General features: G+C 39.5%; 2 protein-coding genes across 7 annotated transcripts in view; both read left to right on the forward strand.

The window, feature by feature from the left end:
- The first annotated feature begins 309 nt into the window (after positions 1-309).
- Positions 310-13,593, forward strand: LOC144647500 (uncharacterized). Its single transcript, XM_078507299.1, has 12 exons — positions 310-424; positions 2,159-2,367; positions 2,499-2,628; positions 3,190-3,418; positions 5,066-5,445; positions 7,265-7,429; positions 8,995-9,223; positions 9,791-10,182; positions 10,574-10,811; positions 11,368-11,561; positions 12,043-12,249; positions 12,939-13,593. Exons 1-12 carry the CDS (start codon positions 310-312, stop codon positions 13,190-13,192), a joined length of 2,742 nt encoding a protein of 913 aa, XP_078363425.1. The 3' UTR covers positions 13,193-13,593.
- Positions 13,594-16,202: 2,609 nt separating this feature from the next.
- Positions 16,203-17,801, forward strand: part of LOC144646582 (uncharacterized) — a 79,244-nt gene continuing 77,645 nt past the window's right edge. For 3 of the 6 annotated variants that reach the window (XM_078506220.1, XM_078506221.1, XM_078506222.1), the window contains exon 1: positions 16,203-16,345. In XM_078506220.1, coding sequence (XP_078362346.1) covers positions 16,270-16,345 — 76 coding nt within the window. In that variant the 5' untranslated portion in view covers positions 16,203-16,269. The remainder of the gene's footprint in view (positions 16,346-17,801) is intronic. The other 3 variants (XM_078506217.1, XM_078506219.1, XM_078506218.1) reach the window with 1 other exon arrangement.

Genomic DNA, 17,801 nt, shown 5'->3' on the forward strand with positions numbered 1-17,801 from the left:
ATGCTAATTATCGGCTATTTCAGCCGACATGTAGCTACAAACAAATGACTGCATAAGGAGAGTGCTTGTGATAATTGTATTTAATTGCTGCAAGTGAATCCGTGCAAAAAAATATGTTTAAATTAATCACACCTGTAGTTTATATAAGTTATTGTTTCATTCATTAGTACTACTTAAATAATTTTTTCTTTTAATATTAACGCCCAAAGGTTTCGCTGAGCAAGGCAAGTGATTAGGAGTACGTACACATACAAGTTTTCCTTGTGTAACTTACTTTACAAGAATTCGTGTTTTTTTCGAGCTGTTGACATGAAGAGAGTGTTTCTCCTGTGTTTGATGTCGTGGTTCTTTCCATCGAATGTTTCGTCAGATATCTTGAGGAACAAATGTAGACGAGAGGCAGATTTCAGGCAGCCCTACACAGGTACGTGACGGTACATCAGGTACATGTTAGTGAGCGTATTTTTCTTTAGAAATTCAACTGTTCCTGAACTGTTTTGTCTATCTAGCAAGCATTTAAGCTCAATACTCGACACAACAGATTTCCGGCCGCGTATAAAATATGAATGTTTTTACCCCACACTCCATACGTATTCTAGAATGATTTTTTTAACAGAAACTGCAAAAAAAATAGAAAGTAATTTTTTTTACGTGTAAACGGCGGATTAAGCACAATAATTATTTCAAGAAAAACTTTCTGAACATCGAACATACACAACGTACGATCGTAGCTAAAATAATGTCTTTCTGCTGCGTGAACACATTGTATAATTAACCTAATATCTCATTAACACCAACAAAACCTGTCTTGTTAAACGAGGTTTATTAACAAAATGAAAATCAGTATCAGAAAACTTAAAGGTTGAATTTTACTGTAGGGTTCAAGTAAGCTCTAACTTGTGCTTTTACTGCATTGTGCCAAATTTGATCGCAGTCGAAAAACCTCGGTGAGTAACTTTTAAAAAGAAAACAATTTTAAACCGTGTTCCAATAAATATTTGATGAAGTTAAAAAAAAATGAAGATTAGGGTGTAAATTAACAACAGAAACATACTAATTTACTGTTCAAATAGGCCAAAAAGAAAATAGAAATCCGCTTTTTTGAGTTTCCATTTGATTTGTCTGGGTAAGAAAAAAATATATTGATCAAGATCGAAACAATCGAAATTTGCTAAAGTTATGTAACTTTATAAATCCACTGCTTTAGAAAGCACTTTATTTCTTTATCTTTAATTCAGTTTTTTTATGTGGAAATGACGACTGTCGAAGACTATTTCGTGTTGAAATATAATTTCTGCTTCCCTGGCTTCGAAAGTCGTTAAATGCATGCTATTTCTCAGCATCTTTGCTAAGAAACTGTTACAAATGCATATTCGACCTACCGTAGAATTCCGGTTATAAGCCCTGGGCTTATACAACTTCGTAAGGGTTTTTTAGTGGGCTTATAAGCGGAGGGGCTTATATCCGGGAAGGCTTATAAGCGGAATGAAAAAAACGTTTCGAAACGAGCCCCGGGAGTGTTGATCGAAATACGTTTTTAAGTTAAAAAAGTACAAAAAAGCGACATTTAGCCCTGTTCAGTACTGTCATCCGGAAGAGGGGGGCTTATATCCGGGGGGGGGGGCTTATAATCGGATGTATGTTTTTGTTTCCAGGTTGACGGGCCTATAACCATGGGGGGGGGGGCTTATAAGCGGGGGAGCTTATAACCGGAATTTTACGGTATGCGATAATTTCGTCAACAGTTAGTCAATCTAGTAAACTTTGACATATCAAAACATGAATACCAAGAGTCAATCCAGAATTCGAGAAAATCAGGCTTGTTTGAAAACAAAAGAAAGCGACAATCGTCGCTATGGTAGCCTTTGTGACTAAGCGACCAGTAAAAAAATAATGGTAATAATTTATAATTATTAAATTTATTGGTCATATTTGATCATTATGGTATATTTTGGCAAAAACAATGATCGAAGATTGGCTTCCTTGATAATTTTTATATTCAAAACAACCACCCTAGGGCTTAAGAAACTACATCGAGCCTCCTTAACTCGAAAGGTGACAGTTCAACTCATCAAGAGCAACCTTTACAGAACTATTACTACAGCTAAATTATCTAAAAACATTTCTGGCTACAAGCCATTTATTTATTTTCTTTTAGATTATAGCCTTTATGGTCATGTGATTTCCAATATTACTGTCCCGGATGTCATATCTTGCACGTTCGAGTGTTTGAATACAAAGCAGTGTTTATCATACAACTACAAAGATGAAGGAGTAAATAACTGTGAACTGAATGACGCCACAATGAAGACGAGGTCGCGTGACTTCCACACGAGGCCTGGTTACAAATACTACGACACTCAAAAGGTTTGCAGAATATTGTTTATGAAATCTTGCCTATGGCCTTTTTTTATCCAGCATGCACTTGCACCAAGGCACACTTATAAAGTTTAATTACAGCTAATTAATTTTGGTTTCCATTTCTCTCGGTGGCCTAGACTCCCTCCAAATGTGCCTCGTCTCCATGCTTGAATGGTGGCAAGTGTGCAGAGACTTGTTTGATTGATTCACTGATCACGTGCGAGTGCAAGTTTGGAACATATGGTGACAGCTGTCAATCATTGAAAGGTGGTGTACGTTTTTATTGTAATTTATTCGCAGCAAAATTCGCGAATGAAAAAGATTTTTGGATTTTTCATTGTAGCGTTTGAGTATCCTAGTAGCTGTGACCATAACGATCGCATCAGGGCTTTTGAGTTGTGTTGCTGAAGTTGAAAATAAAATAAAAGAAATACCCTAATCTTCTACACCCTACCCTGGGTGTAGAACATTCGACACCATGTTTCGCTATATTGATTTGTTTTTATCTCAAAAAAAACTCAATTCACTATTATCTTGAATAAGGTAAAATAACCCAGTAAGCCACTACCTTTCTTATTCGCTTTTTTTAAACACTACCGGTCTCTATTGTTTTCTAGGGATAGGGGCATTATTGTAACCTGTTATCTATTGTTTTTAGAATCATTTTAAGGCATGTCTCGTACCGAGAGTCCAAATAACCCGCTGTTGCGAAAATGAAAAAAATGACGTTTTCACGCCCAAGGGAGGGTGGGGTGGATCGTGTACCTTGTGGAGGCGTGTGATAACATCGCGCATAATATTTACGTCGTTTCTTCCTTTTCCCTTCAGATGAGCTATTTAACTACGACATGATATTTCAAAACAAAAACGGCAACGCTTCTGCCGTTGTAAGCTTGGACACGACAATTACGTCATTTACATTGTGTTTGTGGCTTCAAACAACCGACCCAGGCCCTTTTCATCTCTTTTCGTACGTGACAAGGAATGATACCAAGAAGCTTTCGTTGGAATGTGAAAGCGATGAAGACTGTAAATTACTCTTGCTTCAAGATTACAGGTAAATTAACCTTCCTCGTCACGTAATTACCTGCAAACAGGCCGTAATTTTCTTGAAAAAGTCCGTTTTGCTTTGCTTTCCTTTTTTCTCATCGATCATTTTCTTCCCTCTCGTTGTTGTTTTTATGCTTTATTTTGGAATAAAAGACATTTTAATGTAGGTTGGTAATAATCAAGCTACAGTCAAACCTCTCCTTACGGACACCTCACCTCTAAATCGCTAGCTGTGGTTTATCATCGCTCCGTTATCAAAGACTTCACTCTGTGATCCCACTCAATTCATTTATTCACGTAACAAGTTACTTCGAAACCTAAAAGAATTAACAAAAGTTAAAAATCTAAACTAACAACTGCGACAAGATAAAAAATATCAGCAAAATACGATGCGAAATTATTGATATTTACCCAGTGGCCCCTATAACAAAGCAAACCCTCTAGATTAAACGACTTTTGATCATGATTTTGCCGCTACAAAATAACGAATTCGAATTATAAACTGACAAAAAAAATGCAAATAAATTGCTTCACTTCCACTATGCAAATTTGTAACATGCACGGGCACAAAGTTTCGTGCGCTATTTCGTGATCAAACGAAACAAAGACAGTTGTGTCCATTTAGTTTCTGTATTAAAGAGGTTCTACAGCACCATGATGCTCAACTTCTCGTACTTTTGAAGCCTACAGCATTTGGGAAACATAAATCACTTTTAGATCTACAGTTTAAGCTAAGTAATTTATAGGTACACACTTGTAATATTGCTATTTCCATTAAAGATAACACGCAGAAATTTTCAGCTGAAATAAATACTTCTCCCCCTCCCCCCCTCAAAATATGCACTCCACCCCTCCTTTCACGATGTTGTGCAAGGCACTTATATCTAGAGGAGTAAATACTCAATGCCTTAAAAATATTGTTTCATACAATGCCATTCGCCTTTAATAGTCATGAGAAAATAAATCAATAAACGAATAAATAAGTAAATAAATAGATAAATAAACAAATAGATTGATTAATTAATTAATAAGTAAATAAATGAATGAAAATGAATGAATGAATGAAGACTGTCACTGATTTAATTCTATCATTTTGCGTTTGTCTATAGTTAAACGACTACTTACCTTATTGTTACTTATTTTCGCGGGACTTAATTTTCGCGATTTTCAAAAATCGCGAAATTAAAGACCCGCGAAAAAAGGTTCTCGCGAAAAATAACGACGCGAACTTTAATACCCTTCTACATAATTCGTTATAATTAATCAACGTTATGGTCAGTTTACCACATACTGTTCTTGGTACAGTCGTCAAACTTGCTCTACTTTGTTACAAAAGAACATGTCAAACTGTTTTAAACGTCGTTTTGTTATGTGGTTTTGTTCAGTGCCATTGGAAAGTATTTTCGTAGAAAATTAAAATCAGTTTTGTTAATTTTGAGACTTACTGTTTGTTAATGTAGACTAGTATTTTGACACAGTTTTCGCGAAATTTAGTTCCTTAAAATGTATTCTTTTGGCCAAATCGCGAAAATAAAGTCCCGCGAAATATGCCCGTTATATTTTCGCGAAATTTAGTTCCCGCGAAAATTAGTAACAATAAGGTAGATAGGTTTCTTAAGCCGTAAGTGCTCTTCATTTCGCTTTTCATTAACAGACAAGTAAGCTTGGTATCATTGAACGATGGCAAATGGCGCCACGTTTGCCTGACGTGGAGTAGCGCTGCAGGAGACTGGAACGTATACTTGGACGGAGCAGTGAGAGGCAGTGGAAGTGGCCTGGGAACTGGACTGTCATTATACGGAAGTGGAAGACTGGTACTGGGTCAGGACCAGGCCAACGCTGCCAAGTCATTCATTGGTACTATCAGCAAGTTTAACTGGTGGGACCATGTCATCGATCACCCTTCTATCAAAAACATGTCGCAGTATTGCTACAGAAATCATTCTCTTGGAAATGTTTTGTTTTGGAGTGAGTTTCGAAAGAAAATGAATGGACAAGTTGAAATGAGATCCCAATCATCATGTAACACAACAGGTAAGATATAAAGGAGCGAATATTAATCAAAAATACTACACATTTTTATCCGTGCTTATCTTCTAGCAACTTTCATCAGATTGTAAAATATTTCCAAGTTTTGAAAATTAAGTATGCAACTATCTTCTGTTTAAAATAAGAGGGTCCTGAAAGGGGGGAGGGGGATATTAAATCCCATTTTCAGCCCAAATTTTGCCCAAATTCAATATTCCAGCCTATTGTTTTCCCAATTTTCAAATTGCAAAACCAGTTCTATTGTTTTGATAAGATTCCCATTCCCTTTGACCCAAATCTAATTTTCCCAGTGAGAATTCGCCCTTATCCAAGTTTTCATTTTTCCTTTTTGGGCCCTTCAAATATAACAAATGTATTTAACAATTAATATGCATATTATCATCTTAATACATAACGTTTGTGCCAAATGTTATTAGGGCGATCAGTGTTTGACATAATAAAAATTTGGTTTGCATCTGATCTTAAAATCGGTTTCAAAAGGTGGTAAAAAAACACGTATAAAACTGAATTTTCGGTAACTCTCTGTTACCGTCATCATAATTAAAATTGGTTCAGTTTTTGCATAATAAGTTTTTATACACCGCCGGTCTCTAGGGATGTTCCCATGTTAAATAAATAAACTTGTGAGAAATGCACATGCTCATTCACACAGTTCATGTCCTGGATAGAATGTAGCGCTTCTAGGAATAGGCGTTGTTGCCTATTGTTGACATTTTTTTCTAAAATTTCTACCTAATCCGGATGAATGTTAAGTCTGTTGTTTCCGCGTGAAATCTTATTGCGCTTTCGTTATTAGATCTTGTGCCAGGCTTGTGCTCTGCGCCGCGCGAATTCCACGATCTTTTGCTCTCTCTCACATAGGCAAAATCACATGTTTTGCATTTGACTTTGTACATAATTCCCTTGATCTGATTTGTGGCGGGGCGGTGTTTTGGTTTCTTAAAGATACTGCCCAATGTTTTAACAGGCTTGAAAGTCCATTCAGTTGTCTCACCAAGTTTGCGTTGAACAATATTAATCGCCAAATCGTAACCTTCCTGAATCCCATTTTTGTCAGCCATGAAAATTGTATTAAAATAGTTTCCCACTTAATAAAATAGCATCAAAGATACAAGTTTACCTTACTGTTTTGATGAAAATTTTGTATACATTTTACTAACCTGCACCAAAACCAGCGCCATCTTGTTTTGATCTCGCGCGAAACATGCGCCACCTTGTTTTGCGAAAACTGCAGGCCGCGCAAGTGAAACCGCTACGGTTGAGCCGATCGACGCTGTCAGTGTATCTGTTTACATGATACCGAGACAAAATTCAAGTCATTCCGGAATGAGTCAATTCCGGCTTTCATTCCGGAATGAAATTTTCGTTCTGGAATGAATTTTCATTCTGGTAGCGTGTAAACACAAAACGAATTTCGTTCCGAGATGAAACTGCATCTCATGAAACCGCATATGGAGGCCACAGTTTGAACTCAGAGCGAAAAAACGTAAAAGCATTTACTGTTTAGCCCAAAGAAGCAGTACTATAGTCAAATTGCTCACAATTAAACATGTTTGCGCGAAACATGCGCCATCTTGTTTTTATCTCGCGCGAAAACCACGCACGTCAAAACGCCTTAGGTTGAGCCGGTCTACTCTGTCATGTGAATGCAGAACGAACTTCATTCTGGAACGAGTTTCGTTCCGGAATGAAAATCACTACGGAATCATGTAAACAGGCCCTTAAAAGCACAGCGGTTATGTGACCCAGTAATAAATTGTCAAAAGTACAGTTTCAATACTATGATGATGTGTTTGTTGGATAGAGGAGCCATGTCCACCTGGAAAGAAGACAGATGATCCTCAAGGCCGTTGTTGTGTTTTTCAATTCGTGTATAAGGGAGTGTCTTACGATTCCTGCACCAGTATTAATCATACTAAGTTGTGGTGTTCGTTTGATGCCGTCTACGCTGGACAATGGGCTAACTGCGGTAAGCTCTGCTCTATATTTAATACCTTAAGGTTAATATTATTAGCGGCTACTAATTTTAGCGATTTTAGCGAGTTGGGCAAAAATCGCTAAATTAAGTGCTCGCTAAAATTTGTGTCAGTCTAATTTAATACTCGTTAAATTTAAGTAGCCCCTCCCACCCCAAGAAACAAAATTAAATATAGACGCCATTAGCGTATTAGTTTGTGATTTAATATAAGGTTAAGCATGACGTTTAAGGAAAACGGCAAAAATTTGCCGTCTCTATTCAGTTGTGTGTAGAGTAGAGTAAAATTATTTGTATTTGCAATGAATAGTAGGAGACGTTATTCCATTTTTGTGTGCTTTATTTACGGATTAGAAGAAAAGAACTCAGCCAAAATGGACAGATTTTAGAAATCAGTCCAATTTTCAACCTTCCTTCGAACGGACGAATCGCAGCGGTAAATCTGCTGTAAAGCAAATCATCCCGCAAATCGTAGCATGTAAACCGGTCTTTATGAAATCAGAAATGAATCCTGACGGATATGTTTATAGCTGTTCTTTTATTCGCTGTTACAGTTATTTTTCACTAATTAGGTTTTAATAACCTAAATATATTTTCTTGAGGGTTGAAAGAAAAGTCATTAAAACTTATAGCGTTGACGGCTACAAGACATGTTTCCAGCTCTTTTTGGTGAAGATATCGTCTTCGCTCGAAACAATAGATTCACACCAAGCGCGTTGCTAATCCCCCACAAATATTTCTGGAACTCCGCCGTTCAACGGCGCCTTTTGCACTAAGAAGCAACCTCTGGCTTGTTGTGTTTGTTTACATGTATGTGATTCCCATTCCAAGTGACCCAAATCCCATTTTCCCAGTGAAAATTTGCCCACATCCCAGTTCCCATTTTTCCTTTTCAGGCCTTCAAATATAACAAATGTAATTAATAATTAATATGCATATTATTATCTTAATACATAAAGTTTGTGTCAGAATTTTGCTTCTCTCCTCAAAAGGTCATGGAATTATATAAAATCTATAAAACTAGCCCCAGAGCGTTGGCCTATTGGTTAGCACATCGAACTCCAGATCGAGCGGTCCGGGTTCTATCCTAAGCCGGGGGTCACTGTATATTCTTTGGCAAGACACCTTACTTTCAGGGTGCCTTTCTCCAGCCAGGTGTAGCGAATTTAATGATGCGGGCAGTGGCTTGGGAACGAAATACTCCTAGACGCTGAATGCTACGAAAACCAGGATAAGCTCCGGCGGTATTGGACACTTAGCCCGACGTAGACATTTCTCAAACTTCTGTCACTTTTATAAGGAAGTTTCCCCACCCCCAACCCCGACTAAAATTTCCAGCTTGATCCTTTGTCGTTATTTAATATTTTGTTTAACTTTAAGTGCTGGGCTGATCAAACAGCTATAAAGACTGATTTTATAAATTTATTTTGGCCCAATCATGGTTCGGGTTGAACGTACAAAACCAACCTTTATCTTCATCAGGGGCGTAAGTAAAAATGGGAACAAACGGTTGCAAAAATTTAACCACAGCTACTTATTTTTTTCTTTTTCATTTATAGCTGACGAATCAAGGTTTATTCTTAATTTCCCATCTGCTTCAGTAAACAACGTTGTTGTTCGGAATGTTAATATGCCATCTCTAAGTGCAGGAACAATTTGCTGGTGGATGAAAAACGCTAAGAATGATTTCAATGTCTTTTCTTACGTGGCTCCTGGTGGACTTAACTCTGCGCTGGAGATTTATTTCGGCATATTTTGGAAGCTTCATTTGGGTTTAGGATCAACAAGGTAAGTACAATTTTCACTGTTGAAATTTTCCCTTCAAGCTTGTGACCGTTTCAAATGAGATGAAGAAATTATTCTTGCAATTCTTCAAAGCAAGCTACCAAAGCAGAGCTGGCGACATCCTCTGGACGCCTAGAAGGCTTTGGATAAAACAAAATACAGTTACACGAGGCAATTTTTGTTGCAACGCAAAGAAGACGACTTAAAAACATTGCAAGTTGCAGAAGGGGTGTCGCGTTTGCAATTTTTGTTCGCAATTTAAAACGCACCCGCTTAAAGTTATCGTCATGAAATTTCCCGCGAGCAAAGGGTGCGCTCTGATTGGCTCATTTTAATAAGATTGTGTTACAATGGCGAGTGACGTGTCACACAGAGCAACTTGTCTCGCAACGTAGCGAAAAGTAGAGAATAGGGAAGATGATCGTCTACTCGTTCGTCACATGATGGAATCGTTTTAAAGCGTTGATTGCTTCGACTGCTATTCTGCTTGTATTCATCAGGCGATGAGACCGAGTGTTTTACGTGTCGCTATTTGTAGCATTTTGTTTTTATTTTTATTTTGAATTTCAGAGTTACATACAGCGGCCCACCTCTTGCAGACAGTTATTGGCATCACTTGTGCACAGATTGGAATTCCAGCACGACTGTTTGGCACGTTTATCTAGATGGCGTTCTACAGTTTACGGAAACGAAAGGTCAAATAAAAGATCGCACGGTACAAGGTGGAGGTGTTTTTCACCTCGGTCAGTTTGTACAAAACGGAGCTTATCATACGCACAAACCTTTCCAGGGAATGCTAACAGGGTTTAATATCTGGACAAAGACGCTTTCCGCAAGAGCTGTGGCAGCGTTAGCTAGGGAGCCTGGTTCAGAGAGTGGAGATGCGCTTGCGTGGTCCATGCTGAGAGAGGGAATCATGGGAAGTGTTGAGATCTCTCATGGTAATGACGTTGGACTCACGGGTAAGCAGTTGAATTCGTCATTTTGAGCTAGAAAACAACCCTATCGCTCGCTTCCAGTGTAATCGATGCGTTGTGTGATGCGCAGAATATGTGCGCAATAAAAAAGGAGGCACCGTCCTTAAGTGATACCAAAATCTTCAATATACAATCTTGAAAGAAATTACCCCTGGACAAAATATGGGTCGCCCACTACCTCTCGGAACAAGTTAATTCATTGGTTCTTAAAACAGTAGATAACAGGTGACAACAATGCCCCTAGCCCTGAATAACAATAGAGGAAGTGTTTACAGCCGGCGAATGAAAATAGAGGTTCCAGAGAGGTAGTGTCTTACTGCAAAATATCCGCGCATCGAATAATAACTGAATGTACATGTATTACAATCTTTTGCAGCGAGGGCAAGCGAATACACTCTTAACTTCACTAGGAAGTCCAGCAACAGCTACGCTGACGTTAGTGGACCTAGCATTTACATGACTCAACTTAGCGCATGCGCGTGGATAAAGACAACAGCGTGGTCTGGTGAACTCACCATCTTTTCTTACTCAAATGATGACCACGTCACAGCTATTGTGTGGTCAATTATCGACGGGAACACCATTCAAATGAACATAAATGCTTGGGATCCAAAGTAAGTCAGTCAGTCCGGGCGCACAGGCTCGTTGGGACTATACACTTCTTGCGAGTGTGCTTGCAGCTAAATAGCTTATTACGCCATTTGCAATACCCTTGTTTTGTCAAATTACTTCAAAATTATGCCAGGTTTGGAAATTATGTAAAAAATTAACAACACAAATTCAAGAGACGCGGTAGCCTGATGGTTACCGCGCTGGACTCCGGATCGAGCGGGCTGGGTTCAAGTCCTGGCCGGGGTCACTGTGTTTTAACCTTGGGAAAGACACTTTACCCTCTTATTGCCTCTTTTAACCAAGTGTATAAGTGGGTACCGGCCAATTACTGCTTACTGCTAGCATTCTACCCAGGGGAGGGGGAAGAAATATACTGCTGGTCACTTCATGCTACGGAAACCGAGATTACACATCACAAGCTCTGGCCTGATGGGCCACTGGGATCGTATGCACACTACGCCATCCCTTCGCTGATAACACAAAAAAATTGCTAGTAGAAAATAAAGATAAAAATGAAAAGAAAGATGTAATTTTCATATGTTTTTCACTTACAACCAGAGGAGTTTCTGTGAGCTCTAACTTGGCGGACGGAAGTTGGCATCATGTCTGCATCAGCTGGAATATGAGACAGAGTGGACCATACTGGCTGTATGTTGATCAACAAACAGTGCTACATGGAACGGGATACAAAACAAACGATAAAGTTGTCCGCAATGGAAGATTCATCATTGGACAAAGACAAACATCTCTGGGTAAGCCATTTAGCCAACCTCGTTTCCAAGGTCTCTCCCACCCTCCGCCTCCAGAGTGAGAGAAAAGGGTCTCTCTTTCCTCGCCCTGGGGGAGGGGGAAAGTGCGGGGAGAGAGAGACCCTGGGAACGAGGTTGCCTATTAGCTTGGGTTGTATTGTAAGCCTGGTGGCCTTAAAATTAAAACAATGCGCAAAGTAGCAAACCTGCAATCATGCCGTCCCTTCACCACCCCCCCTTCCCCCCAAAAAACATAAAGGCGCCTGATCGCAAGTTTAAAGCGAGCAAGCTCAACGAAATGATATTTCCTGTTCTAATTATTTTCCATTCTTGCCCTTAGCAACTTGCATGCCGACGTTAAAACGTACCACAAAAGATCATAAAAAGTCCAGACAATTGCAAAGTAAAACAATATCGAACGTATAGCTAGTAAATCATGCCCACAAAATAAGAAATGCAATTTCTATAATTTCTTATTTGACAGTACAAAGTGCCTTTGATGCATCAAAAGCTTTTGTGGGTGAAATGACTCGACTGAATGTCTGGGATATTAGATTGGAGCCAGAATACGCGGAGAACATGGGGAGAGGATGTGGTCTGTGGAATGGAAACGTGGTTCGTTGGAGTAAGTTGAAATCCAATTTGGTTGGAGATATTCAAGTTATTCCCGGCTCTGAGTGCTTCGTACCAGGTACGCTCATTTGTGCATGTCAGCCATAACAAATAGCAAAGCGCGCGAGTGACACATAGCTTCAAACAAGACTGAGACAAACAAACTGGAATGCCCGACGATCTGAGCTCTCTTCATATATTAATCGAAGTGAAGCTGCTAAAACACTTTTCTGAAACGAAAATTTCCCCTACATTCCTTCTATTTCTCTTAAAATGTTGAAGAATGTCTTTGACGGGTCCAAATCCGGTTATAACTACACTGTAAAATATATTTGGTTTTATCTTTTAAGGTTATTCCACTGAAATAGAATCTGCACTGAGATTTCTGTCAAACTTTGCCTGTTGATTGTTTTTGTTTTTGGAACCTAAATTTTGAAATAAAAATGGGGGGGGGGGGGGTGCCCATGCACGTTTAGGAGCAACAGCACCTTGTTTATACCCAATAATTATATATAAATCGTTATAATAATATTGCCTGCTAAATTCACGTTTTCTACGATTATTTCCTATTCTACACTGAGGATTGGTTCAAATTTATTCTAACTGAGAAAGAAAGTTACTATTCATTTCAAAACAACAGAAAAAATGATAGGACACCGTACTCGTTTTCGAGATAATGACGATTTACCTCTCTGGCGAGGTCCAGCCGTAAAGCTAAAGAAAAAGCCGCCATTTTCTAGCTTTCTTTCCTTTGTATTATTTCCTCAGATATCAGTGTCCAGGAAAGACGCAATGCCATGTGTCAAAATAGCGTCTCTTTTGTCGAATGCCAAGGATTGAACAGTTTCTCGTTGTTTGACTTTGCTAATCTGCACGGCTCTGAAAGCGGACGACGACTGCGATGCTACAACGAAGATGCATTGACAAGCAGTGACTATCACTACCGTAAAACATTTGACAAAGTGAAAGGATCAACATGTGCTAAGAACATGCCTCAAGAACTGATGAACATAACTCGTTAAATTTTGTGTGGCTGTAATTCGAGTACTTAAAGTTTCCGAAAGTTTTTAAAGCTGTAAGGGCCTGATTATAGAGGCGGGGCTTGCCTCGAGTGACATGCCAAGATCACGACAGGAATTGGAAACAGTAAAAAAAAGTGTGTGTTATCTTTTCTTTCGCGTTGACAAGAAACTGGTGGTTTTTTTTAAAGAGTCTTAGTTCCTTGCCCCCGGGTGGGCGATAGGGCTGTTTTTTTTTTTTTACGAGTAAATCACGAAAATCTCAAATCCTTACACTGCACGTGCTTATTTGAACACTGTTTATAAAACAACTTTATCACTGCTTAATTAAATGATACTGACTCGTAAGAGCAGAGCTGGTGAATCAGTGGCCCTCCTGAAAAGCTAAAATTCAGGTGTGATCTTACAGTGGAACACGTTCATGATCATACGGGCACGTACCAAAGGAACACGCAAAAGTGTCCGTATTATCGGGGTGTCCAAATTAACCTAGTCTCCCTCGCAGCCGTTTTTAGTGTCGTCACGCAACATTAGGAATTTTTGTTGCGTGACGACACCAAAAACGGCTGCGAGGGAGACTAAAATTAACCAGGCTCTGAGATAAAACGTCAAGGGCACATATTTTATAGTCTTTATAAATACAAAGACTTAAACATGCCATTTGAAAGCAACAAAACGATGGCTATAATGCCTAACTGAATTGTTTTCCAAACTGAAGAAACGTTACGCTTATTCACTGAGTCAAATAAAGAAATTCAATAAAAAAAAATATACCTAATGCTGATACGAAAATCCTCTACAGAAAAGCGGTGATTTGATCAACACTGCTTAAAGCGACGTGCATGTCAGCTGTTTGGGGGGGGGGGGGGGGGGGGGGGGGGGGGGGGGGGGGGGGGGGGAGTGGGGTAGAGGCAACGTGTCCGGTGCGAGCTGATACGGCGAGGTGTCAACTGTTTGGGTGGGGAATAAAGTGTCAGTCGGACCCGGGGGGGGGGGGGCGGAGCAGATACAGTGGAACCACGATTTAACGAACCTCTATAAAAAAAAAAAGTCCTCGATATAACGAACGATATTTTTAGTCCCAGTAATAGCAATTATATGGAAAAGAACCTCGATATGACGAAACCTCGATATAGCGAACACATTTTGCCAGTCCCTTGGCCTTTCGTTATATCGATGTTCCACTGTATACAGGGCAGCATAATGCTGGCACGAATTTTGTTATAATCATGATCCGACATAGATACCGACGTAGAGACAGATTAATCTCAATTCTAGTGTGAAGTGGTATCGTCAGCGGAGTGGGAAATCCGGATGAGTTGAACGAGGGTTCTTTTCCTAAAAAGGTGCTAATGTGGGAGGGGGGGGGGGGGTGGGGGGGTGGTGAGAGCGCCCTCCTCCCATTGCGGGGGGCCGCCCCCGGTTTTGTGTTTTTTTTTTTTTTTTTTTTGTTTTTTTTTTTTTCCCCCCCCCCAAAACACACCTTTTTTTTTGGCGGGGGGCCGTGAATTCACCCCCAAAAAAAATTTTTTTTTTTTTTTTTTTTTTGTAGACTATTCTTCTTCAATTGGCAGGGGAGGAGACACGTCACGGACGAAAATTTTCTTTTTATTTGCGGCTTCTTTTAAAGATTTACTAATAGATATACAGTGGGGCCCAGATGTATTAAACGAACCCCTTTCGACTGAAATCTGATCTGATCGAAAAGTGTCCGTAAAGCAAAGTTAACTTTGTATGCATTTGAGAGTTTCATTAGGTAACAGAACTGTCCGTTGAAAGAACTTTTTTGTCGGGACAAACAAAATTGTCCGTAATAAGGGGGTGTCCATTTACTGGGGTTCCACTATATATACTACAGGTAAAACACTGTAATGACGAATTTCGATAAAAAAAAATAAAAAATAAAGCTAACGCTGATACGTAAATACTCTACAGTCAAAAACGTGGTAATTCGATCAGCATTGCTTTAGGGTTAAAGACTGATACACGTAAGCTGTGGGGTGGGGGGGTAATGTGTCAGTGCGAGCTGATATATACGGCGAGGTGTTATTCTTCTCGTGACCATTAAATTGAAATACGAAACTCCCCGCAAGGAGAGATAATATTTATTGTTTTATTATCTTGAGAAAATAATTAAACTGGGTTGTTTATTGAAGTTTTTTTTTTCCTACCCCCCCCCAAAACAAAAAAAAAAAAAAGAAAAAAAAAAAATTTAAAAAAACAGACTGTTTGGGCGGAAAAATAACGTGTCCGTCGGAGCAGATATACAGGGCAGCATAATGCTGGCACGAATTCAGTTATTATAAGTTATAATCATGATCTGGGCATAAATACCAACGCAGAGAGAGATAAATTTACATTCAAAAGTGGTGTTTTTTTTTTTTTTTGAGTATGAACGTGTAAAGCGGAATTGTCAGCAGAAAAGGAAATCCGGAGCACTTGAGCACTTGTGGACTCTTCTATTGACTCTCTATTGAGGAGTGATATGCGACAGTGGCAGGGGAGATGACGCGTCACAGACGAAAATTTCCTTTTTTTGCGGTTTATTTTGAAAATTTACTAATAGATATACTGTGGGGTCCAGATGTATTAAATCTCCTCATAAAGTCCCTTGCCAGGCGTTCCATTTGGTTCCGGGAGCAGCACATCCTACTGGATATTGCGTTATCGATCCAAAATGTCCTTCATCACTGATAATTTTCTTTTTCCCGGCCATTAAAGGTTACTTACATTAGTTAGCATAACTAACTAATCCCCGTTATAGAAAGCCTTCCCCGGGAATCCTCGAGAGCAGCTAAAATGATAATTTTAATCTTTTTTTTATCACACGTACCGATGTCAGTTGTGAAACAGTGCCAACAACATGGCGGACGGACGAGAGCATAATTTAGAAACAGTCACGTCTATGGAGTGAGCATTACGTGTTTGTATTCTTGACACCTTGACATTCTGCTTGGGTGTGGGTGGATGGCGTGATCGCATTTCAGATTATTTAACCTGAGTGAGTGAACTTGAAGCTCAATAGCACTCTTCTATGCGCGTTAGTACGTGCAACCAAACTGAAGGAAAAGTAACAAGCCATGGCTGTTCTTGTGACATCCTTTCAGTCCTTTGTTTTGCTGTGTTTGTTTGAGTCATCTTTATCAGCCCCAGCTGGTAAGTGTAGCCATGAATATTAAGGGCTATGTCACGCGGATTTCGCAGATTTTTGGTCTAAACTGTTTTCAAGTTGCAATCCGTTTCCATGCATCCGAGCCATCCGCAGCTAAAGATGCCCGTTACAAGTTTAGCGCGCCATGTCCGGTTTATATAAAATGTAGAATTTTTCGGTATTACATAGATTACATCGTTTGGAAAGATTAGTATAAGATTTGGCCTTGGCTAGGATTTTCCAGGAGATTGTGTCCTTCTTTTAGGTGATCTTTTAGGTGCCATAAATGTTTGCTTAGTTCTACGTGACTTTTATATAAACCGGAAATAATAACATGGCTGTTCAAAAATCTGGTAAAATCCGTGACATAGTCCCTTCACATCTCTTCGTTCCAGTGGTGCACCAGTGGGTCTACACCGTGTCTGTCCTTTCACGGAAGTTCTGTTCCACTGTAGTACGTAACTTGCTGCACAAAAACTTGGAAAAAAATCAGCAGAGAGAATCTGGATGGAGTCTGCCAAAATTTTAAGTAGCGATATTCGGGGAGCGATAAAAGAGAAGGAATTGGCCAAACTACTTTGACATTTACGGTAAAATAGGTCAAAACAAAAACACTTTTCAAAGTCCCAAATTCAGTTTGTAGTATGTAATCCCGGTATGTAATGAAGCCAAAAGAATGAAATAAACAGTCAATGATGCGTGACACTTTGGATTAAAGTAAAAAAATTCGAGAAAAAACTCTTTTAAGTGTCAAAAAATTAATATATACAGACGTTTCGGGCAGAGCCCTTCTTCAGTGTAATGTAAAAATGCCGATGTTAAAAAGCGAGTTGCGCCATACGAAAAACAAACGGCTAGCGCGCGCAATACGAGCGCGCGCGAAATTTACACAGTCGATTAATTATGGATTGATGTACAAATGAAATGCACGGCGCATGTTGTTGATATGCGCAGGATCAGTCAAATAAAACTGAAATTAATGTTCAGTCCGCTTGGTCTGAGAGAACCGAGCTCGAAAATCAGTCGCATTTCCTGCTGTTTCCGGCGCGTGTTGCCGCCACTGCACTGTTTCAGGCCACAAACCGCTATGTCGTCGACTGAGTGGGAGGCTGAGTTGAAATGGGCCCCAAGAGCGTCTATACCATCCGTGATCGCTTCACCTGTCAGTCTGAAAATGTTGTCTATTGCATCGTTTGTCGCCGTTGTTCGGTCCTATACATCGATGAGACTGGGAGGCGCCTCCGGGAACGTTTCAGTGAGCACTTGCGAAGTATCCGTAACCTCTCTCCTGGCTTCCCGGTGGCTGAACATTTTCAAGCAAACAGGACTAACTTTGTAAAACTGTTCAGCCCGACAACATTTCAAAAACCTATATCGCGATCCGTTTCAATCTTTGTCACTTTTGGCCATCCGTGCCTTCTTTTGTATTTTCTGTGTCATTGAAATGTTCCTTCACTGTTT

The sequence above is a fragment of the Oculina patagonica genome, chromosome 3 (genome assembly GCF_052425735.1).
Source record: "Oculina patagonica isolate OP01 chromosome 3, crgOcupat, whole genome shotgun sequence".
NCBI classification, from domain to species: Eukaryota; Metazoa; Cnidaria; class Anthozoa; order Scleractinia; family Oculinidae; genus Oculina; species Oculina patagonica.

Bases quoted from the DNA above. Each gene is read 5' to 3' on its own strand.
- LOC144647500 (XM_078507299.1), top strand. From the start codon at position 310: ATGAAGAGAGTGTTTCTCCTGTGTTTGATGTCGTGGTTCTTTCCATCG. The intron at 425-2,158 runs GTACGTGACGGT...ATTTTCTTTTAG, and splicing joins TTTCAGGCAGCCCTACACAG to ATTATAGCCTTTATGGTCAT. The intron at 2,629-3,189 runs GTGGTGTACGTT...TTTTCCCTTCAG, and splicing joins CAGCTGTCAATCATTGAAAG to ATGAGCTATTTAACTACGAC.